General features: G+C 39.2%; 3 protein-coding genes across 4 annotated transcripts in view; 1 reads left to right on the top strand and 2 right to left on the bottom strand.

Annotated features, from left to right (window-relative positions):
• The window catches only part of LOC137292176 (splicing factor U2AF 35 kDa subunit-like), a 285875-nt gene that overhangs the window by 10482 nt on the left and 250220 nt on the right, over positions 1-25173 (top strand). The window contains exons 5-8 of one of the 2 annotated variants that reach the window (XM_067823739.1): positions 1578-1649; positions 4242-4375; positions 4511-4606; positions 5803-6258. In XM_067823739.1, the coding sequence (XP_067679840.1) occupies positions 1578-1649; positions 4242-4375; positions 4511-4606; positions 5803-5947 (447 nt within the window). In that variant the 3' untranslated portion in view covers positions 5948-6258. Of the gene's footprint in view, positions 1-1577; positions 1650-4241; positions 4376-4510; positions 4624-5802; positions 6259-25173 lie in introns of those variants that run through there. The other variant, XM_067823748.1, reaches the window with a different exon arrangement.
• LOC137292190 (persulfide dioxygenase ETHE1, mitochondrial-like) lies at positions 7920-16429 on the bottom strand. The gene is made up of 7 exons (XM_067823758.1): positions 16077-16429; positions 14136-14280; positions 13385-13570; positions 11131-11223; positions 10670-10759; positions 9959-10075; positions 7920-9544 (listed from the first exon to the last, which is right to left on the bottom strand). Exons 1-7 carry the CDS (start codon positions 16308-16310, stop codon positions 9504-9506), a joined length of 906 nt encoding a protein of 301 aa, XP_067679859.1. The 5' UTR covers positions 16311-16429; the 3' UTR covers positions 7920-9503.
• LOC137292052 (TPR repeat-containing protein DDB_G0287407-like) overlaps positions 21459-25173 on the bottom strand; it is a 34853-nt gene continuing 31138 nt past the window's right edge. Inside the window, exons 25-26 of the mRNA XM_067823603.1 lie at positions 23141-23349; positions 21459-22610 (exon numbers count right to left, since the gene is read on the bottom strand). Coding sequence (XP_067679704.1) covers positions 22606-22610; positions 23141-23349 — 214 coding nt within the window. The 3' untranslated portion in view covers positions 21459-22605. The remainder of the gene's footprint in view (positions 22611-23140; positions 23350-25173) is intronic.

The following is a 25173-nucleotide window of genomic DNA, read 5'->3' as shown; positions in this document are numbered from 1 at the left end:
TGTGGTATTTCATTCATCATGTGTGTAATTCATTTATCATTTGTGCTTGGGCGCTGCACTTTTAACCATCCAAAGTAAAATGGAGTGTTGATTGTTGAGGTAGTATTCAATGGTTACAGATGTAGAAGGAATGTGATGCTCATTATGTGGCCTGTGTAGGATTAACTGTAGCCTGAAAGTAACACCCAAGCATGTTTTCAGATATTAGGAAGGCTAGTACATGTGTATTGTAAAATCAAGAAAATCAAATCTAATTTGTATTGTCCAGTGTTCCTTGGACAACGCTAAATGAATTCATGTCCTTGTTACTTGAGTTAGAATATCCAAATCAATCACAGACTTGATGTACGTGAATTAAGTCACATGAACGGCAGTGTAATGCAGTAAGCCATTTTGACAGACAGTTGTCAACTGGGAGAAATGGATTTAAACCCAGTAGATGCTAAAGTGATTTTTAGTGACTTAAGTTCCCTCTGAATTTAGACTGGGGATTCCTGATATGTGGATTGTCTGAAAGACAAAGCTGGTCGCCAGTTGTGGTACAGTATGATAATATAAGTTACGGTTCTCACAAAAATTGTATTTATAAGTGCTTTCCTTGCTTGATGGGAATTTAGAAGTTGGATTAACGTATGTTGTGGATTTACAACTTCTTAAATATTTACAGTTCAACATTTCTGGGCTACTTGACAAGATGTAGCCCAGAAACAACATATTGTAAATATCAAAGAAGGTGTATGTCCATGTCATATGTCGTTATGTGCTTTGTGTGGTCAGTCCAGCAAGGGGAATTGTATCTGAAACATCACTTACCTAAACATGGTTTTAATGACATTATTTGAAAGATTATTAACAGGTATTTTTTTTTTCAAATTATAATTATACTGTTACGTGTTCGAAATGGTATACAAGAAAAAATATCTCTATATTAGCTTGACTACCTCTTGTCTGCTACCTTTTATCTCTTCTTTTTAAACTTTGTTCCCATTGGAATCTCTTAAATAATGTGAATTAGATGTGAAACCTAAGCTTCTAAGTGATCACAGACTGGACAAATTGTCCATTCCAGAAACTTGGGAATTCACAAGCCAAAACCTGTTTTTTAGGCATTATCTCATTTCATCTTTGGTTTAATGTATTGACTTTGATCTGGAAACCTACTGATCAGATGTTACTTGTCACAGCTTGTACCAGAGAATTTTTTAACAAGGCTGGCAATAGACCCGATGCCTTTTCAGATTTGGATATATTGCTCACATTTTTAGCCTTATTCATTATTAAACATGGTTTTATGTTAAAATTATCACTGAATGCAATAGTTTGTGTGTATGACCAGAAGTTTAGAATGCAGTGAAGGGACAGATTTGATTACTACCTCATGTGTTACAAGTTACTTAGGAACATTGGCATTTTAAGATGCTAAAGAGTGAGAGACGTGTATTCATAATTGAGTTTTCATCACCTACTGAAATTGGAAGGAGATATAATATTGTAAGCAGGAGAGTTTAGTGAGGAGCCGTAACTACCACAGTTTGTTGCTCTTTGTCCCTGCATAGTTACATGTATGTCTATTTCAGTACGGTGAAATCGAGGAGATGAACGTGTGTGACAATCTTGGAGATCATCTGGTGGGGAATGTCTATGTAAAGGTAAGAATCATTGAATCCATCTGTACATATCCATGGTGGGTTTTCATATTGCCTTGTCCTTTGTAATTCCTGGGAGTATAGGACATTGCCCCATCAGAACTTCAAAATTCATGTAACTAACGGGTTCGGGTGGTCAGACTCGCTGACTTGGTTGACACTTGTCATCGGTTCCCAATTGCGCAGATCGATGCTCATGTTGTAGATCACTGGATTGTCTGATTCAGACTGGGTTATTTACAGACCTCCGACATATAGCTGGAATATTACTGAGTGCGGCGTAAAACTGAACTCACTCACTCACTCAAAAATCACATTCTAGTGACTTAACTGACCGTCATACCCCAGATGCACAGATTAATGAATCTCATTGCATCTATTGTGCTACAGTTTTATGATGCGTGTGGGGTATTGTCCTTTTGGCTACAAAACAGGTATGTGGAAATGTCATGTGGGGAATTGTCCCATTAAGAATTGTCTCTACACCAGTTCCTGGACTGGTGTCTACTACCACATGTCACCAATATTATAACTAGTGTTTGGAATCAGGAACTAAATCCACTATTGATTATCAGAGGACTTGTGAATGATTATAGATTATAAACGAAATATATGCAATTGTATTGTCATCACCTGTCCAATGCATTTTTCCCCAGTGTTTAATCTAATTAATGTTGTGTATACCTAATAATGTCATGCAAGAAAATGCATGCATGCAGGAAAGTCACTGGAATTGTAATTAAACAATAAAAGTGTTTAATATTATATAATGTGCTTAGCTTTACGCTCTTGAGCGCATGTTTGTAAATATTCCTCAAATTTAATGGTTAGTTTACTTCATTTGAGTGTGTTTACTAAAACAACTAAATTCCTTTTGATCAAAAATATGTTTTTTTTACAATAGATAATAATTTGTAATCCTTCTTTTGATAAATTTTCTATTATTTTCAATTATAAGAACATCACTAATTACAACACATTTTACCACAAACACCTAAAGTGCTCAAATTTTCCCAAATGATGAAAACAGTGTTGCAAGGAATCCTAAGTTGGTCCCATGTACACAAAGCAGCACTGTCGACCTGCCAGGGTTGAGGCATGTTTGTGAAATCATGATCATCACTAGCTAGTCATAAACATCAACAGTCTTTGATGAGTTACAGGTCATAGGTCAGTCAGAAAAAGAATCTATTCTTCAATTCTACAGGGTTTAGATTTGACAGTTAGTGAAGTTTTTTTCCAATGTCACTTCAAATTTCAACATTTTGCAAAATGTAAACAGTGGCTCTTCAGCCTTTTCTAACTGTTGCGTAGCTGTCAACAACTGCTTCCAAGAAAATAAGTAGGTCAGATGATTCAATTATAGTGTGGCCAGCCGGGTACAATAATATGGCACGCAAAACAATAGGCTGTTACAAAAAACAAGCTCATAGGTATTACTTTTTAGCATTGAATAAACAATTTTCTTTGGACGGAATATTTTTTTATGTTGCAATGTTGAAAATAATAGGAACGGCACCTACCACTCAATTCACAGACAAGTTCAATTTGCCTCTCTATTTATTTGGTGTCAAAATTGATTTTTAGAGACTGTCAATTCGGTGTAACATACATCTAATTTCCAAACACAGTACATTTATCTCCTTATTCAACTATAATAGAACCCAAGGTCAATCCTGTGCTACCATAGAATGGACGCTTGTTTCATTAACATGATAAACCCCAAGTTTCCATTTGACTTCCACAAGTGACAATTTATGTAGTAGTTTCTAATGTTGGAATGTGTGTGGGAGTGAGGCCACTGACAAACTAAGCAGTGCTAGTATGACCTCTATATTTTGCCGTCAGTGATTAAGATCATACCTTGATAAAAATAAAGAAGACTGTTTCCTTTGAAACTGCTGACATTATATGTGTGCTGTAATTTGTTGGACTTAGAAATGTAGTGACATTCACCATATTGACTGATAGTTTGAGTGGTACTGGAATACCGCAATCCATACACAGAGATGCCAAGCACTCCGATTTTGGAGGAGTTACTCTGATTTGTCTTTAGAAAATCAGATATGTTTATGAATTTTTAATGTTTGAAAGAATTTTAGTAAATAGCCATTTAAATATGTTTATTTCACTTAAGTATTACCTGGTTAAGTATGCCCATAAATTGCATATTTCCAGGCTAAAATCTAAAGATTTTGATAGGGATACACTGAAATTTGATTTTAAAAAATGAGCAACAAATATACTTATGAAATGTCGTTAACATCAGACTAAGAATAGATAACTGATATTGCAATACGACATTAGGTAGTAATTGTCAGATGGTGTATTGATTGGTTAATGCCTTGATTTATGGAATTTCAGTTTTTAGTCAGTGATGGGTTGTTTGAAATTTTTAGGCTGAGCATGTCAATATGGTAAACAGTCTACATTTCCTTCCCATGGTTTTTCAGTGCCATTGAAAGCACCTGCAGAAAACTGAAAGCAACAGGGACCGAAACAGGATATTTTTTATATAAAACTTGAGACAAACTAAAATAATTCACTGTCCAATCTCTTTCCAAGCTTGTAACATGTGTTGACCATTTGTTTTAGTTCCGTTATGAGGAAGACGCTGACAAGGCTGTGAATGACCTCAACAATCGCTGGTTTAATGGGCGACCCATCCATGCTGAGCTGTCACCGGTGACTGACTTCAGAGAGGCATGTTGTCGGCAGTATGAGATGGGGTGAGTGGGGAAAGGTTTGCAATACAGTGTCTTATGTTATAAAATATTCAGCATTCTATGGGTAGTTATTAAAGTTCGTATGTTCATATGTCCTGTGTACAACCCATAACCTGATGTATCTGATTCTGTTATCAGTGAGTGTACCCGTGGAGGATTCTGCAACTTCATGCATCTGAAACCTATTTCCCGGGAACTGAGACGAGAGTTGTATGGTCGACGCAGGAAGAAGAGGTGAGTTGGAGGAATAGGTGTTATTCTGGTGCACTGAAGTTCCCTTGTCTGAAAGACATAGTCATTAACAGTGCATCCGTGACACACACAAACACTCATTCTATTTTTCAGCCATGAATAGTTACATTACAATATCACTACACAAAAATCATACATTGTACATGTTGAAGAGTCAGGTCACTGGCGACGGGTGAAGGTCTGGGGTAGAATAGGCCTTCAGCAACCATGCTTGCCATAAAAGGCGACTATGCTTGTTGTAAGAGGCGACCAATGGGATCTGGTGGTCAGACTGACTGACTTGGTTGATATGTGCAGGTCGATGATCATGCTGTCAATCAATGGATTGTCTGGTCCAGACTCGATTATTTACAGACCACCGCCATATAGCTGGAATATTGCAGAGAGTGGCGTAAACCTCAACTCGCTCACACACTCATTAACAGCACTTCAGCCAGGATTTTTGTGAGTGTTTCCACTTGGCACCTTTGCTAACAAAATGTGTGCCATGCAGTTGAGACTTTCGCCATTCATGGTAGCAATGGTATAGAAGACCTGTAGATTTCATTAAATGTTGCAACAGTGGGTATGGTCTAGTATTGAAAAAATAGTGCCATTGCATATTTCTCAGCGTGAATGGCACTGCCTGGCTAAAGCACTGCATTAACCATATGGAGACCATGTGTCATCCTTCCATGGCATGTTTCAAAAGATAGGACCTAGGAAAATGTTAAACTTGAAGGGTGCACCTAGCAATGGTATTTCAAAAAACCCTCAGACACATTAAATGAAACTTGGTATGTAGGTTTTTGGTAATAAAATATTGGTTTTAGCAGCTGAAAGCTGTGTGATTGATCTCCATTAATATTGTCTCTTAAGTTTTACCTGTGGGAATCATGAAAATTTGACTTGCCGTTCTGCCACTATGGCATGTTTCATAATCAAATGACCATTATGTAGTGTTTTAGACATCAAAGTGAAAAAAGGAATCTGTTACCAACTTGTATGCACTCTAATCTTCAGTTACTTAGGACTTGGTTACCAAATGTTGAACACCAAGGTCAACTACCTCTTTCAGAAACATTATCTCAAGCCCCAAATACTCATCATTATATATATTATCAGATTGCAGCGTTCTTGGTAATGATTAAGTGTCATATCAGCTCATTATATGACTTAACTTTGTTCTTTTCTTTTAGATCAAGATCGAGGTCACCACCCACACGCCGAAACCGCAGTAGCAGTAGGGAAAGGGATCGACGTAGGTCTCGCAGCAAAGAGAGAAGGTCACGTAGTCGTGAGCGCAGGAGGTCCCGGTCACGTGACCGACATGGACGATACTGAGGGAATCTGGATAAATATTTACCATGCTACTGTGGTGAAGTATGAGGAGTAAAAGAATTGATATTTTTTTTCCATCACAGAAATGTATCATTGTGACGTTATCTTGAAATGTCACTTAAGAAGATGGCATTGGATGTTATGTTAAAGTTCTTTGTCTCTTTCTCTTCTCAGCAGACACCTATGATGTTTGGTTTGATTTGAAATTTTCATGTTGATTAAAAAGACATCTGACAGATCCATAATGTCATCATTGTGCAACATGCATTATTCATGTTTTAATTGTAATATGAAATAAATACCTTTTATAGATACATCATGTTTTGTTGTGTTGAATATAAAGGTCATTGATATCCAAAGCAGTGGTTCACCGCGTGTGTATAGGATAAAAATACTCATTGTTCTTTGAAAATTTAGCATGTATCTTCCCTCTCCTTGGTCATGTTAGATAAACACTTTCCAACTTTTTGCACAGGAGTAGAACCCAGTGATCTGACATGTGAAGATCATTTGTAGATATTCTTCATGAAATATTCGGAATCTCTGAAAGAACTAGTGAACTCTCATATCCTAGTGATACGATGATTGAGACAATCCCGTCTTCATGCCAAAGTTGATACTTTTGAATCAGCAAGTAATGCCACCACTATTGATTGAGCTTTCATTCATTTGACTCATCATACTGCACGTGAATCTATCTTGAGGGCTCGGGTAGACATTGGCTGGACTTCTCTTCTTGTGTGGCATGGCACATCGTTATCAAGGACCAAAGCAGAAGTCTGCTGAAATATGCTGCAATATGTTTTAGGTCTTATTTGTTGGGCATATGCATGCAACAAACTATTATTAGAGGCGTTTTACTGTTTTTTGACGCCTTGCCTCTAGGTGTGGCTTATGACACACTGCTGATGTTAGGTGTTATTCTTTCATGAATGCTTTTAAATAGCTGGGAGAAATCTCTCAGCACTGAAAAGAAAAGGTGGAAACATGTGGATGGTACCACAATTATTTGTATTTATGATTTGGTGAATTCTTTCGCATGGTGTAATCCTCCTTTGAAACATTTTGGTGAACAGTCAAAGTCCAGGTCATCATTCTGTTTTGTTATGTATTGTAATTTGTCAGATTTGTTGCTTGGCTACCATCAGAAGCAGAAAGCATTGTTTCACATTTCTACCCTTACATATATCAAATGCATTTTGGTTACACATTAACTCTCTACAATGCAAGATGCCATTCTTAGAGCAGGTTTTGAAAAGATAAATTAGATAGGTAAGGTAAGTTCTCCAACAAACTTGAAAAGAAGTTGACATCCATAAATCTTGCTTTTCTTAGCATAAGTGTAAGTCTAGTTCTATCAAGTTTCTGTGACAATGACTTTGAATAAAAATTGGCTGTAGTGCTTCTTCGCAGTGTAAATCTAGTTAACTAGAGAATATACCGTCACCAAATTTGGGGCATGGCAAAAGTTTCATTTGGCATAAGGCAAAGAGTTTCATATGTTTACATTCAACAATATCACCAGTGGTGATGACCTTTGTTTTCACCTGCATTATGGGATACACAAAATACCAGTCAATAGTCCAGAAAGGAGTAATATTTTTCGTTTACTCCACAGAGAATTCCAGTTACATGTATTCGGCAACGGTCTGTAGGTAATCAAGTCCAAACAATCCTGTGACCAATAGCATGAGTATCGATCTGTGCAATTGGGAACTGATGACTTGTGTCCACCAAGTCAGCGAGCCTGACCACCCGGTACTATTATTCGCCTCTTAGGACAGGCATAGGTTACTGAAGGCCAATATTCTAACCCAGATCTTCACGGGTATAGCCTGCTACTGAACTTGAGTTTGTCAATTGTGAAACATAAAAACACATGATGAGGAGGGGCAGCCTCCCATACAGGTATTACTCTGAGAAACCAACCTGACTCTACCTGAACATGCAAATATTTCAGAAAATACAAACATCATTTGACTCCCATGTTTAATGTCAGCAGTACAAAGTCAAAAGACTGAAATATCATTTGATATACTTGATATGAAATGAAATTATCAAAATAATGTATAACCTGACAAGTCACAACCTCATACTGTCCAGTTATACACAACATAAAACACATTTACAGGAATGGTCGGGGGGGTGGGGGGACTGTCTCTCCAATGTTTTTAATCTCCACTGTCAGATAACCTGCCAGAATGTACTCTAAAAATGCCTTCTAACCTAAGACAATGATTTCAACCTGTTCACCAAACTCAGAACATAATTTCATTTTGGTCACGTCAGACCACTTCACATCCTCCATGTCTCCATGGTATGCATTCCGATAAATCTCCACTATACCCTGGAAGCATCTACTGCTCGGCCTGTTGAATTTATTACCTCCCTTGACTGGCTTTTTATCCTATTAGGTGACTGATGGGAAGTTGAGCGTACCAACCACTACTCGCTTTTGCTTTTTAAATTATCTAACCAACTGAACTTGGCAACACAAATGATGCAGAGGTATTCTGAAAGAGGTGGAAGGAGTTATTGCAAATTTGTTTACAATTTCAGACATGTCAGTTTGAATGAGTTACATTACGAACAAACTTACACAGTTGCAACTGCTTTCTTTGTTTACACTGGCAAGCTTGATTGTAATGGCGGCTTAGCTGATTGGCTTAACTGACTGAGAATGCAGAGCCAGCAAGGGGAGGTAATAAAATTATCTGTCTGAGCCATAGTGATGAAAATCAGTGACGAATTCTTAACCAAACTCTACACCAAGAGGCAGCTGTTCCCATGCACAATATCTGCACATGCTTTTTATCAATTTGATACCATGCAGTTCATCTGCATACAGTTTGCACTTGGTTTCCTCAAGTTAGTGGAGAAATTCATCTTCGATGTAACCATATATATATATATATATACATAACATAGTGAGTGCTATACATAACGTAGTGTGTGCTGCAAGTGAGGCTATACTTTTGATGGGTAGGATAGATGCTGAAGAAAACATTGTGACAACTCACTCAATGTTTCAAATCTGGATAAAAATTCAATAAATGTGGACTTATAAAGTAAAATCTAAGTTTCAATTGTTAGTAAGTATACTGAACTTTTTACTGCTTGTTATAAAAATATTTGAAAAAAAAAGATTCCATATGTGAGATAATTATTTCTGAGTGTCATGAGATATAACCTTGAAATTCTAAGTTGAGTGAGTTTAGTTTTACGCCGCACTCATAAGTATTCCAGCTACAATACACTGGTCTGTAAATACCTGAGTCTGGACCAGACAATTCAGTGATCAACATCATGAACATCAATCTTCAAGACTGGTCTCAGTGAGCCTGACCACTCAATCCCATTAGTCGCATAAGCCTATTTGGCATAGAAAGAGAGCAATGAAATGAACCACTATTGTTTTTAGCCCAGTGCAACAAAGAAAAACATGTTAAGATTTGTGTCAGCCTCCAGGCTTTGGCAGTATTGAAGTAAAGATCCCAGGCAAGAGAAGGCTGTGAGAGATGTGAGTGAATGGTTCTGATGACACTCGGTGAAGGTCCAATCAAAACACCCCACACACCATGTTAGCAGGCAATGCACGATCTGCAACAGCAAGCACTCCATTTACTTCCAGCCACTGGAAAGTATGAAAAAAGGTTAGATTCGTGAAGTTACTTTCCTCTGCAGTCTCTGTAGTAGCACTACAGTTTGCCTGTGTAGGCACTGGCGATGCCCTACAATACTGAACACTCACCTGTCTGTTCAGATAGACACTGCAGGAGTCGACACTCACCTACCTGTTTAAACAGAGGCACTGAAAGACACAACACTGCAAGACCTGACCCTCAACTGTCTGTTCACACAGAGAGATACTGCAGAGGCTTGATGCTCACCTGTCTGTTTAGGCAGAGTGACACTGATGTTAACTGATTTTCACCTGTCTGTTTAGGTACTGATGTTAACTGATTCTCACCTGTCTGTTTAGGTAAAGTGACACTGATGTTAACTGATTTTTACCTATCTGTTTGGGGTAGGGCAACTTGAGGTCTTCCATTATTTTAATGAATTGCTGCTTGGGTTTAGTGAGGCGAGGGTTGTACTTGCGCTCCTCAGCAACTGTAGTCATTGTCTGACCTGCAAGACAAGCAACACAGTGGAAGTTGTTAACCAGATAGTTCTCCAATAGTGCTGAAGTCTTGAGTGACAAACTCTGATTTTTCCTAGTAGGGGGGGGCAGACTCAAGGAGGGGACAAGTCACAAAAGTCCCTGACTGGCCAAACCCTCGCCGATTATATCCCCTTGCATTACATGTCGGGGGATAAAAACAGTGTCGAACATCAAGCATGTCAGTTACTGTAAATAGCTGACTTTTGAGACAAATGGACTGTAGTCATGTGCCGAGTAGGCTGCTAGCATCTCTCACCTGTAAAATCATGTGCAAGATAGGCTGCAAGCATCCCTGACCTGTATAGTCATGTGCCGATAATGCTCCTAGCATCCCTTGCCTGCATAGTCATGTTCTGAGTAGGTTCCTAGCATCCCTCACCTGTATTGTCATATGCTAGGTAGGCTGCTAGCATCTCTCACCTGTTTAGTCATGTGGTATGTAAGGTGCTGGCACCTCTTACCTGTATAGTCATGTGCAAGCATCCCTCACCTGTATGGTTATGTGCTAGCATCCCTCACCTGTATGGTTGTGTGCTAGGTAGGCTGCTAGCATCCCTCACCTGTATAATCATGAGCAGGGTAGAGACGGAAATTGTCTGGAAGTGAGAAGATCTTGTTGTGTACCGAATCATACAGCACACCTGAATTCCCTGCAACACAAAACAAGTTGAAATAAAGCACAACACCTCATGTACAAATCAGCTTGGATACCAAGAGGATGAAGTATGTTTTTTTGTGTGTACAGTCTTGTATGTACATGTACACGCATGCACTCACTCATGTTTTTCTCCATGTACATTTCCGTACACATCCTCTTATACATACACACTCTATTATAGCTACACATTCCATAAACTTGATGCTATAAACTCGAATTCCTTATGAAGACACCAGTTAATTTCAGCACCAAGTAGACAAAATCAACTGTCAAACTGTCTTCTGCAACCATTGCTAACACACATCATGATCTAGAATAGAGTTACTGACACACGAGAGGTGACAATGTCATAATTGTAGTCACCTTGCTGGAAGTCCGTCCGCCCACAGCCTCTGACAAGAATAGCATCTCCTGTAAAGGCCATGCCTTGCTGCTGCCACACATAGGTCAGGCATCCTGCAAGCAGCAGATACTCAGTGCACACAATTGCAATGAAGATTCATGTAAATTCAATACAGTAAAGTTCACTTATAACGTACACGCTTACAACGAATTGCCGGTTAAAACGAACAAATTCAGAAGTCCCGACTGCTTTCCTAATTATTGTTATGAATTAACTACCATATACACTGAACACTGATAGTACGAATTATCTGTTACAACAAACAATTTGACGGGTCCCTCTGTGCTATTTCACGCGTTAATTGACGTGTTTACAACGAACAGCTGATCCGAATCCACTCGCGTGTCATCTCACGTGTCACCAATTAGCTTGTGAAAACAAACAGGCTTCCTCACATGGGATCAAGGGGATAATAAAATAAACTTACCTGTGACTGACATTGTAGCATTACCGATTTGTTAAAGATGCATATTAAAATACATGATTGATGATGAAATGAATGATCCATGACAATTATATGTTCGTTGGTTTTGTCTTATTTTATTTTCTGTGTGAACATGATCTTGTTTGAAACCAGTGGCGTGGTTCTAGGTAATTTCTGAATATTCACGAACATTCCCAAATCGCTTAGAACGAACTTCGCTTACAACGAACTGAAAACAACAGTCCCTTTGAGTTCGTTATAAACGAATATTACTGTATTTGTATGTTGTTTGATGATGATGAAGTTAGCAATATTGAAGCTGCTTCCTAGCAGCTTTCAAACAAGTGAATCTAGACCAGGCTATAGTATGACAGACCACTGTTATGGTATGACGAACCAATATCAGGGTATGATGGAACACAGTATAAGGTTATACAGACTATAGTCAGGGTATGACGTCACACACAGTCATGCAGACAATTTTCAGGGTCTGATGGAACACGGGTAGGGTATGGCTGAACAATGTCAATTTTGCACAGACCGCTGTCACAATGTGAAGAAACACTGTCAGGGTATGACAGAACAAAGTTAGGGTATGACAGACCACTGTCCTTTTTTCACAGAACACTGTCAGGATATTATGTAACATGTTTGGGGTATGACAGAACACAGTATCTTATGATGGAACACAGGGTATGACATAATACTGTCAGGATATGACAAAACATTGTCTGGGTATGACGAAAAACTGTCAGCATATGAAGGAACACTGTCATAGTTTTACAGAATACTTTCTGGGTTGTATATTTTGCAATTAATAACACAACAATGCCTGCTGCTGAATGGTTTTCGACGGGTATCATTCACAATTTCTTAATTTCCACACTGTCTACCAGAATTGCTTGTGTCACTAACACTTTGAACAGTTAAAGGTCACATGCAACCAAAAAATTGAATATACTGAAAACACAGTTATCACTTGCTCATGATATATAAAATGCATTGGTGATTGTGAAAAAACAAATAAACAAAATTAAAAGCATATAAACGCAAATCAAAAGTGCAGTATTTTGTACTTAGGTTTACCTCCCTCGAAAAGAAGCCGTCACGATACAGAACCCAGTCAGGGCCAGTGGATGTGCACTCATGTGTAATGTCGCCTTGTCATTGGCGACTGGTTCATTTGCTGATACGCTTAGCCGGCTCTCTGTTTATGGTTTAAAAGCCCGATAGGTGTATAGATGTTAATTTCAAACTGCAAATGGTCAGTAATTCAAGTTGTGCATTGCATTAAATGTCATTAGCAGACAGGCAGGCAGACATATAGGTGTCAATAAACCAGACATTGAGTTTTCTCTGTGACAGTCTGCTTATAACAATCAACAGGTGTTTGTTTTTTTATGTAACAAGTAGATTATTTCCTTGTTTATATACACAACCAAGATCAGACTACTGCTCACGATCTCATACTCCGGACAGGCATACTGTTTCAAGCTCTGCGAACCTACTCACTATGCATGCTTTATGAGCGCAGCGCAGCAGAGCTGTTGAAACCACTTTTCCCCCCAGCACCAGGAGAAAATTAGTGAATCGTTTGAACTCCGATTTCGCTGGCTTTTCTTCATCACGTTTTTTTTGTAGGTTTTATTGGCATTTTTGATGATATGTTTCAGTAACTGCATACTGATAGGCGTCAGAATCTGCAAAGTTGTTTTACATTGCATGTGACCTTTAAACATAAGCCAAGTATATGGCATGCTCACTGGAATACTGCTACCTAATCATCTCACCGTCGGTGTGTCCGGGTGTGCTGCGCACCTCCAACTGATGTGAACCAAACTTTATGAGATCTCCCTCCTTCAGCTTTACATCCGCAACAGCTTTGCTGATCTCTGCTATCATGCTCTTACATGTCGGCAGTCGTTTCTTGATCTCCCCCGTCCCTGTTATGTGGTCAGCGTGTACATGGGTGTTCACTGAAACAACAGGAGGTTAGCTTGTACATGAGTGTCCACTGAAACCCACGAGGTCAGCTTGTACATGGGTGTTCACTGACACAACACAAGGTCAGCTTGTACATGGGTGTTCACTGACACAACACGAGGTCAGCATGTACATGGGTGTTCACTGAAACACAACATGAGGTCAACAGGTACATGGGTGTTCACTAAAAATGAAACACAAAAAACATCAGGTCAGCATGTATAAATGGGTGTTCACTGAAACATAACACAAGGTACCAGGAACTAAACTGTCAGTCAAGACTAGTTTCAACAAAGTCACTTGTTTAAATATGATTGTGGATAGTGGATACTGCAACGACAAAATGTGTTCTGTTTATCAGTTCAATTACATCTTCCTGAAGTATCTGATGTCAGAGTAACTATCTGGAGCACATTCCCATCTAGACAACTCCTGCTGCACACCAGCGTTTTTGAATAGTTGCCCCATCCAACCACCACTTTAAAAATAACTGCCAGACAAGATCTCTGGTAACTGCTTGCTACATAATAACATAAAAGATCTGAGAAAATAGTTTACCTGCATAAACCAGATTGAGGCCGAGGTCTTTGACAATTTGGCAGTCTCTTTCCACCATTTCAATGACAGGGTCAATTAATACTGCCTCATTGGTCGTAGTGTCAGCTAGCAAGTATGTGTAAGTAAATGACTTGTAGTCCAGCAGCTGCAACAAAGAAAAATTGGCCTTTTTAAAACATGTTCCAAACTCAGCTGTTCATCATACTTGATGGCAGACTGTTAATAATAGATTTGACAAGACAATCCTGTGATCTGCAGCATCAGCACTGATCTCCTCAATTCGGAACTGATGACATGTGTCAACCAAGTCGGTTAGCCTGACCACCTGATTACATTTGTCACCTCGTACAAAAGCATAGTCACCTTTTGCGGCAAGCATAGGTTGCAGAAGTCCTATTCTAACCTTATCTTAATGGATCCAGTGCACAACACACATACGATTGCTCACTTAATGTCAAGACTAATGCTCTATCTTGTGTTGACCACAAAACATGAAGTCTGTACATCTTCACAAAGGACCAGTCCTATCTCAACTAAATATTATCCTGATCTTTTGATCACCTGGAAGTTACATCACACATTAAGCTGGTGATGTTAAGGTTGTGCAGGTTGCAAATGTTATTATGCAACTGAGCTGCTACCTCTACAAAAGCACTGAAATCTAAGCCTAGACTTTTTGTGCTATCATCAACTGATAATTTCAGGTAATAGTGCAGAAATAGTACTGTTCACTTTAACTTCATAATGTATTTCAGCAAAAGTGTGATACTCGCATTAAATTTGGTGAGACATCAACATTTTAGTCAGAACGCTAAAGAAAGTGTGATCTTCGTTTAAGTTCTTAGAATTAAATTGCAACAGATACAACAGCTTGCCAAATGTTACTATTTCTTTAACTCCAATGAATTCTCGTAATAGCTATTACCCCTGTTGAGCAGCTACCATGCTTGTTAGTCAAATGTCTTCTCATAATATACTCCTCACAAAAAGTTAAGCAACAAAACTTTTGTCTCATTACACTTGCATTTACTGAAATTGCAAATCATGGAATTTTGCAATAGAAAGCAGAAACATCTGTTCACACAGGTAACAAAATGAAATGAAATGGTATTGAACAATAATATACTTACAAATCATCAAAAGCATGTACCTATAAAACAATCATGCTAAATGTGCTGCTTTGATGGAGAAAAATGTTACCATTAAAGTTAGTCAGTTTTTGAAGCAGTGTTCAGAAACATGTCTGACAATCAGGAGTACTAAAGCATGCTAATCTTTTCATTGATCAAATGAGCCTTTAAAGTTGCTGTTGTGGATTGTTCTGTCCATCTCTCAATAACGCCTGTTCAAGTTGATCCAGCGTCTGGGTGTAGCCCTTGCAGTAAATTATGAAGGGTCCCTCAGATGTACCAAGCATGTTGGAAGGGATTAAGATCAGGTGACCTTGAAGGCCAGTCCATAGATATGTGTGACGATGTTATTCTATACAGCATCATTAACAACTCTTTCTCGTACATTATCATCAATACAAATAAAGCTTGTTGTGTCTGAGGAATGATCAATGTTATCAGATAAACCAGTTCGACAGTCACTAAAGGTTATGTATTCTTTGAATACTTATCTTTAAGTACCATGCCAACAAAAATCGTTATTATCGAGATTGATGAAGATATTTGTCTACACTGAAAATACTTGTTGCATATGTTGTTTTTTTTATTGAAGACTACAGTCGTTTAAGCTGCTACATTTAAGAGTATAACGAGGCATATTCCATTCAGGGTTGTCAAATGAGAAATAAAATATCCCTTAATTGCTGCCATCCCAGCACCCCAGTGACCCCGGTTACAAAGTCACTTGTTAGTGTACAAGCGGTACGAGCGTCGCTCGTATGTAAACAAGTGTACAATGAAAGAAAGTCTTCCACACCATTCAACAACTTACCTGTCTAAATATGAAGTCTTGATGTTTTCCTGCGAATGATGACATGCTCCGGCAATTCTTGTTGACATCTGTGTTCTGACTTGAACGATCAGGATGCAGACGATCTTGATATAAAAGGCACCTGTTGGCCGATGTAAACAGGGTGGCAATGGAGAATTGATTAACGTATTTCTGACACGCCAGTGTCATTGGCTTTCCCACAACTCCGAGACATTTCTTAATTATATTATTCATGGCTGAGTGGAGAGGTTACTAAACAGTGCGCCTATCTGTAGCAATTACCAACACCTAAAGTCCCCTTGTTGACATAGTACGTACAGCAACGTGTTTGTAACAGGGGTTTACGCATGCGCAACACTGGAGGCGTGTTTGATGTAGCCAATGACCAAGCAGACTATCTTCTCCGCCCCATTCACATGGAACTCACGACCTTGAAGATTAGGAAGTATATGCTTCCGATCACGATCCTGTCCACAAATAGTTCCGTCGTCTTTTAATATTGATCCATTGGCAGTGGATCAATAACCACTGATTGACGTTCTCTTTGTTCATTCATTCATTCATTCATTCATTCATTCATTCATTCATTCATTCATTCATTCATTCATTTATTTATTTATTTATTTATTTATTTATTTATTTATTTTTGTGGGGTGGGGGTGGTGGGTCATTCACATTGTACATGCAACTCCATAAAAAATCATCATCACCCTCTTAGCCATAATTTAAATTTTGGACGACCCTAAAATGTTTTTGAGTTACGTAGAACAATTAAGAGGAACCTAGCTCCCTTTGACCACACATTTCACCTTACAAGTACGTAATATCTACAGTGGACAGTTATAGCTTCCTTGAAACGGCATTTCAGCCAACGACATATATCTATTATTGCAGCAAGGCGTGCATCGATGTTCATGCTGTTGATTGATGGACTGACTAGTCCAGACAAAGTGCGGTGTTAACCCCCTGGATGCCGAGTTTGTTTTTTCTTTCAGGCGCACATTTTCGTAAGGTTTGAAAAGTGAACGTTGTGCGCAGAATTCAAAACTGTGAAGTATTTATATATGCGTGGTATATTTAGAATTTTATTGGACTTCAAAGTGAGGGATGTAGAGGAAGGACATATATGTCCCCGTGGCATCCAGGAGGTTAAAGGAACACTGATCCATGGCGATTCATGTCTCGCAGTGGTCAATGTCAGGTAGTCAACACCTGCTCCCTCGATCGTGACGAACACAGAAACTGGGCAGCTGTCACCTTGGCACAACTTCTTCAACTCAGCATCAGTAAATGACTATGAATATTTTACCTCACAATCGACAACAAAACATTTGACAGGTGTGTTCTTGTTTTTTCACCATGACAATGACTGTTGACGACTCAAACTCGGACGAAAGTTATCGTTCCTGACAAGGACACTGACGCAAGCCGAAACTAGGTCACAGTCCGTTTTAGCAAAATGTTGACAAACGTCCACAATTGTGTTTCGTCTTCTTTAAAAAGGGTTCACCATTCTGACGTTTTCTTGTGTCCTTGCATATTTTCACTGTTTTGTAAGTTAACGTTAAAACAATTGACAAGTTTTGTTTCTGTTTTGTAGCCAACAAAAGTGCACTCACCTTCAGACACGAGTAGACTGGATGGACACATTTGCGATACACGACTAAATCTTGAATATATGATTATAGTTGTTCAAAACAAACTTTTTAAGGGGAATTGGTTAATAAAACGCAATCAAACGAAATTTGGAAACTGCTGAATTGTGTTTTTTTCATACCGTTTTCTACGGTACTACATTGTGGTTCGGATGCGATTCTATTGAGCTTGAGCCGTTTCTGGTTTCATAGGCGCAAGAATACAGATCAGCTGATTTAGTATGCTTGAGTATGTACGTACTGCATATTTGTTCTGTGCAACATCCAACAATTACGTTTTTTAAGTTTTGAAAAATGCACGATTAGTACAAGCTACGTTGCATCTTCATATCTGCCACTTAATGTCACGCCATGGCAGAGGTGAGTTGTTATAACAGCTCCGCCCCCGACCCCTAATCAAAATCAAAATTGCAAATTGACATGCATATACCTTTAAAAACCTAGAAATCTGTTTGAGATACGAAAGCTTGTGAATTTTACGGTGTATTAAAAGCAGATAAGAGGAAATTACAAAACTTACAGAATGCGATGCAGTGTCACAAGCTGTCTTTCCATCATCACACATTGACATGATGCGTGGTTAACATGAACATGACTGGTCTGCCAACTGTAGTTACAGCTGAAACTCTCTGATTCCCATATCGTATGGAAAACGTCGTCAAACAACGGCGTCTTTTGGTGACTTCACGACACCGCGTCAAATACCAGCTTCCAGTGGAGAAACATTGGATTTGCGAACCATTTAAAGGACCACTAAACTCAATTTTGGGGTACTCTTTTTATCACTGCATATGAAAGACTTCTGGTTAGTCATAAACGGAACTTGTGGTTAATAAATACCAAGCGCTCAAAAGTTGCTAAAACGTCGTCTTCTTATCTCTCGCCCGCAAACGAAACCGCAGACTGGTTACGTATCTCTGTCGCCAGAGCCCTACAGTGACGTCATAGAAGGAACCGATTTTCAGCTCGTTGTGTAGAAAATGTGTAGGAAGCTCGTCATTTTGCTGATTTCTCGACGTCAACAAAGACATGCCGAATTGTTGTGTTGCCGTCAATAGCTCCTTGGGGTCGGGTGATGGTGTCTCTATGCACAGATTTCCACCGGAAACCGTAGTTTGTGCTTAAATTGCTTGTTAGTGTGTACGAAGCGAGCGTTGTGGAAGCCTGTGGTATATACTAAATCGGATGGCTCGCCCCTTACCACGCTTTATATTACACGCAATATTATATTGACCTCCACCTCACTTCCAAGAGTGAAATTGTTATGTTATAAGCAATGTCATTCAAAATCCTATTGTCCATCAATAAACTACATATTTTACTACCAGTAGAAAGTAATTTTGATTTTGTAAGTCGGTAAAAACAAACTTAAATAGCATTCATTCTAAGACAGGGCGCCGCCATTTTTGAAAATCGTGAAGTCAAATCCATTTGAATTAATGAGATTATGGTTTGTTTTCATCAGGTTAGGAAATCAAAACTACTTTCTACTAGTAGTTAAATATGCATTTGAATCATTACCAAAAGGATTTTGCATGACACAACCTGTAACATAACCTAAGCGAGGTCGGTGTCGAAGTGAAGATACTGCGCGATAACTTTCTTCACTTGCTAAATTTGCTTGGTTTGTATGTAGTTGTCACTCACCAGTATGTAGACACTTGTCAATATGCGTCTTTATACTTGGTCTCATAATCCTAATTTCCTTATAATCATACTTGTATGCATTTTGAAACTTAATGAAAAGAAGCGATCTGCGAATGTATAACAGGAATGTAATTTATAGACATTTTAGAGTTATCCTATATGAATCAGAATTCGCATGCACGCCCTAGTGTATGTCGTCTGCATCATCACACTTCACGACGAAAACAATGATTCTGTTGAAAGCTACGACAACTGAATAAAAACAAAAATGCAGATATTAAAATTAAAGTTATAGGAACAATGTCAGACTATTACCTTGTTAGAGTAATGTATCCATCAATATCCACAAAAAAACGAGTGGTATATATTTCATCTGCAGAATTCCAAAGTGATGTGTCTTTTAACAGTCTAAAATACGAAAACGTGATGTATCGTTTCAGGTTTTTCACATTGCTGTATAGTTTCATTGGGCTTCAAGATGTGTGTCATTCTATCTAAAAAGTTATTTAGTTAGCCAATAATGAACAATCAACCAATGAATTGGCGGTTAATCCTTTGAAAGAAAGGTGTTGTTTTTACATAGACAGACACGACAAAGTGTATTCCGCATAGATTAGTAAATGTACATACATAAACACTACCTTTTGACAAATCCCCCATTTAAATCCCCATAAAACTAATTAATCAATCAGCGTGTTATCGGTTAATCCTTTGACCGATCCAGACACAAGAAATGCCAAATGGGGGCCTTTGTCGGGTAATCTAAGTGGCGTTACCACTAATTATACCTGTTATAAATTCATTAACTGAGCATCAAGTGAATGATGACAAATAACGTTTAGGTTTATACCACGTAACACAGATTACAACCTAGCAACACCAAGTGATTTTGACAGAATCGTCTATTTGAGAACAAGGGTTGTAACTCGAAAGCTAGGCAAAGCAGGAGACAAAACTAAAAGATAGTAGATTGTGAGCACATAGCTTTCATTTTTCACAACAGCTGTCGCGATTTCAGGTTTGTACAAACCTGTAAACGAAATAGTTTAACCCCTGAAATGTAGATGAATACTGCACAGACCCTCATTTCTAAATACGTCACGGAGACGCGCCGCTCTGATTGGTTGAAATTTCGTTTGCGGCTGAGAATTGTACACTGTTGACAAAAAGGTCGATTTAAGTTAATTAAAGGTCGAAATGAGTAGTTTTAATGACGAGGTTTCATTTATAACGATGTCAGCAAGTGATTTTGCATTTGTACCCTATTTGAGTATATGTGACCTTTACCCTGTTCGTGGGAGTTGACTGAAACCGTTTTGCTTCATTCAAACAAGTCTAATTTGCCATTGTCATGTGTCAGTGAGTGACTTAATTTAGTTTTACGCGCACTCAGCTATATTCCAGCTATATTAAGGCGGTCTGTAAATAATCAAGTGTGGACCAGACAATCCAGTGATCAACAGTATGAGCATCGATCTGTAAAGCTTAGAACCGATGAGATGTGTCCGTCAGGTTATCGAACCTGACCACCTGATCCAGTTAGTCGCCTCTTACGACAAGCATAGTCACCTTTTATGGCAAGCATGGGTTGCTGAAGGTTTATTCTACCCTAGTTCTTCACCAGTCGCCAGTGTCATGACTCTTCAACATGTACAATGCATGTTTTGTGTGTAGTGATATTGTAATGTAATTATTCACAGCTGAAAAATGTCGGTGTGTGTGTTGACAGCATGGACTGATGTGTCGTGAATTATCAACATGTATAGGCCTGATGCCACGATGCCATTTAGAAAGTGGTCAGTTGTAACATATGTCATATTTGGGATTACACTTTCCTAGTAAAGTACAAATTGTAGCATTTTGGGGTTGAGTCCCACTTGGGATTCGAAGCCGCACCCTCAGAGTCAGGCACCTAACCACCAGCACACAAAGTCAGCTGCCTATACTGCTCAACCACCATGACTTCCACAAAAATGCAAGTCAGACAACTGGTAGTCCAGACTGCGTACTTTGGGTACCCCTCTGATACGTGTCAATTGTCATGGCTCCCACAGCTGAAAGCTATGATTACACAATGCTGTTTAGACTTATTAGACTTTATTTAAAAGTAAAGTAACAGCAGAGAGGATATAAATATTATTATACGATCTCTGGTAATATATAGAAATAGTGTTTGATTTATCACAGTTGGCTGGCAGTACACATACATAAATGATCGGGTGGAGGTCATCTCAGATTGACAATGCAGGAACACACATGACTTCTATTGTTTTCTAGTACCACAAATAGGAAAACATAACAAATTCTTCAAATTAAAGACAACAAGCATGAACATAAATACCCAGTCACATCCCAAGTCTGAGACATTTCAAAGAGCCTGTTACCCGATACATGGAATATTGCATGCTTAAAACCATCAAAATGATATATTTTCTGAGGAGTTTTAATAGCGAAAGTTAGAGCGATACCTGCCTCAAATATATCTTCTTGTGTGATATTCACACCAAGCTTCGAAAAGACAGGCATTTAAAAATATCAGCCAGATAATCAGGCTGGTGGAGATCTCTTGCAGGCAGCATGACACGATAGTTGCCAGCCTCGGGCAGGTGGGCAAGCGGTTATTTCGATCACTGCCTGACATAGCCAGCACTCAGTGACCCTCCATGGGGTATCCTTGTATTTGGTATATCACAACCATCAACCACTTTCAACAAACTTAGCAGTGCTTTACGGGGAGAATGTATAGAATGAACCAACTGGACATTGAACAAGAATATGCCACAACGAGATTGTCTCAAGAATAGAGGTGGATCCACAGGACACCTACGAGTTTGATTTTCATAGTAAGTTTCGTGATGGACAATTGTTCTCTAACACTGTCATCTGACATAAAAAGACCAATGCAAATCCCTTTCACACTGTTAACTTATCGTATTGCTTTCATGTCTAGTCTTTCCTACACATGCTCTTCAGCTGCCTCTCTAATAAATGCGGTTACATATAAATGGATGTGAGTGGAAGAAAGGAAAGCTAGTCATCAGACATAAATCAAGAAATGATTCAAAACATGTCAAATGTCCAGTGTCGTCTTTTTGAGCAGGAGAAACAAAGCTGTCCATGTTATTATCTTCTTGGGGAAAATACTCTCAATGTTTGCTGGAAGTCAGTTGTTGCTCAGGAGCCAGACCTGAGAGCTGATGACAGATCACTGTCACTTGACTCCATCTTCATCCTAAAACATACAAGACCACTGTCTCAAACACTCCCCTGCACAACACAAGAGGTCAATCACATCAAGTCTCACACTCTCCTCTGTACAACACAAGACAATCACACTGAGTCTCACACTCTCCTCTGTACAACACAAGAGGTCAATCACATCGAGTCTCATACACTCCCCTGTACAATACAAGAGGTCAGTCACACTGAATCTGTCACTCTCCCCTGTACAACACAAGAGGTCAATCACACCAAGTCTCACACTCTCTTCTGTGTAAGACCAGTCAGTCACACTGAATCTCACAGACTCCCTTTGTACAACACAAAAGGTCAATCACACTGAGTCTCTCACTCTCCCCTGTACAATACAAGAGGACAATCACACAGTCTCACATGCTCTTCTGTACAACACAAGACCATACACTGAGTCTCACACACTCCCCTGTTCAATGCATGAGTCACACTGAGTCTCACACACTGACCTCATTATCAGCAGTTATTCTCAGTATGAATCTTGGTGTATCTTGTGTTCAAAAAGCTTACCTAGATCAGGGAAGAGCTTGAGGGCCTGCTGCAGTACATCTGCTGCCATGCGTTGCTTGCCTACCTCTTGACACCACTCCACAAGTGAAGCATAGTGCTCTGCCCTGGCTCCAACTGAGCGCCAGTACTGCATGGCTCCTTGCACATCCCCACTACAGATAAAGCGTGTCACAGCTTTCTGCTTCATCAGATGCAGGTTGTGAGGGTATCTGTAAATAAAGGAGCTCTGAAAGGTACAGGTTGTGAGGGTATCTGTAAATAAAGGAGCTCTGAAAGGTGCTGGTTGTCAGGGTATCTGTAAGTAAAGGAGCACTGTAAGGTGTTAAGGTTGTGAGGGTATCTCTAGGTAGAGGAGCTCTGTAAGGTACAGGTTGTGAGGATATCTGTAGGTAAAGGAGCACTGTAAGGTACAGGTTGTGAGGGTATCTGTAGGTAGAAGAGCTCTGAAAGGTGCTGGTTGTGAGGGTATCTGAAAGTAGAGGAGTTCTGTAAGGTACAGGTTGTGAGGGTATCTGTAGGTAGAGGAGCACAGTAAGGTACAGGTTGTGAGGGTATCTGTTGGTGGAAGAGCTCTGAAAGGTGCTGGTTGTGAGGGTATCTATAAGTAGAGGACCTCTGTAAGGTACAGGTTGTGAGGGTATGTGTAGGTAAAGGAGCACTGTAAGGTGCAGGTTGTGAGGGTATCTGTTGGTGGAAGAGCTCTGAAAGGTGCTGGTTGTGAGGGTATCTATAAGTAGAGGACCTCTGTAAGGTACAGGTTGTGAGGGTATCTGTAGGTAGAGGAGCACAGTAAGGTACAGGTTGTGAGGGTATCTGTTGGTGGAAGAGCTCTGAAAGGTGCTGGTTGTGAGGGTATCTATAAGTAGAGGACCTCTGTAAGGTACAGGTTGTGAGGGTATATGTAAGTAGAGGAGCAATGTAAGGTGCAGGTTTTGAGAGTATCTGTAAGTAAAGGAGCACTGTAAGGTACAAGGTGAGGGTATCTGTAAGTAAAGGAGCAAATTTCAGAATGTTGTTTACAGAAGATGATGATTTAAAAATTATTCTGCAACAACACTAAAATACCATCCCAGTGCTCAGCAACTCTTCTGTGATTGTCCATTAGGAGGAGTAGACTTAATTCCCCAGCATGACTGCTGTGTCTTAGGCAACATCTGCACATTTGTTTATCCTGTGAAACAGCACCCCCTGGGGTCTGGTTGCATTTGCAGAATTTGTTAAAAACTTGATTTGTTCTGCAAACCCATTTTTTCCTCTGTACCATCCTAGGAAACTTTTGTCAGATGGTAAATGAATAACAAAAATTGCCGTCAGTTACACTGCAGTTTCAAAATTTGATGTGTTGAGCATAATTATGTCCAGCTTTGATTTGTGAAAGCTGTCTCCCTTTTTTTGTCATCATTTTGTGTTGAACTTCAGATAGCTAGGATATATATTTAGGTCTACATGACACTGCGACTGTATATGTACTAAACATTTGTACATTATCAACTTTTCCTTGGATACCTTTGGAGGAAGGCATTTGTGATTAATGGTGATGTATTGGCTGCCCTAATCCTCAAGTAGTATTTACCAGGACATGCTGAACATTGACACATCACTATTTCGCCCTATGCTCATTACTTGTTTGATCCCACTGCCATGCTACTGAATATACACAAGCACAGAGATGCCAACCCTATTGCGGGCCTAAGTGTAATCTGGAGGTCAAACAGTGTAATTTGAACCTAACAAGCATAATACTTGTCTGCCAGTCACTTTCCGGTGCATGTTTTCATAAAAGATTCTGGACACAATGCAAGTGACCAATCATTATGAAGCTCCATACAAGGAAAAGTGTTGGTCCTGTGACACAAAATGCTGTCATTCCGTACAAAGTTAGCACTTCTTCCCCGTGAAATTGTATCAGTTTTCATTGATTTTCGTAAAATGAGTAGAAAAGTATAATTTTAACATATTAAGCGTAGTGGCTTAATTTAATGGTCAAAATCTTAATAAAGCGTAAGGGTTGGCATCTCTGCACGCATAGTGCA

The sequence above is a fragment of the Haliotis asinina genome, chromosome 1, assembly GCF_037392515.1.
Source record: "Haliotis asinina isolate JCU_RB_2024 chromosome 1, JCU_Hal_asi_v2, whole genome shotgun sequence".
NCBI classification, from domain to species: domain Eukaryota; kingdom Metazoa; phylum Mollusca; class Gastropoda; order Lepetellida; family Haliotidae; genus Haliotis; species Haliotis asinina.
This window is presented reverse-complemented; position numbering and strand designations above follow the sequence as displayed.

What these genes read in the sequence shown, in the direction of transcription:
- LOC137292190 (XM_067823758.1), bottom strand. Translation starts at nt 16,310, where the DNA reads ATGAATAATATAATTAAGAAATGTCTCGGAGTTGTGGGAAAGCCAATG. An exon ending in CACACCCGGACACACCGACG is followed by an intron (nt 11,224 to 13,384) that starts GTGAGATGATTA and finishes TGCTGCTTGCAG; the next exon opens with GATGCCTGACCTATGTGTGG. An exon ending in GCGGACGGACTTCCAGCAAG is followed by an intron (nt 10,760 to 11,130) that starts GTGACTACAATT and finishes TTTGTGTTGCAG; the next exon opens with GGAATTCAGGTGTGCTGTAT.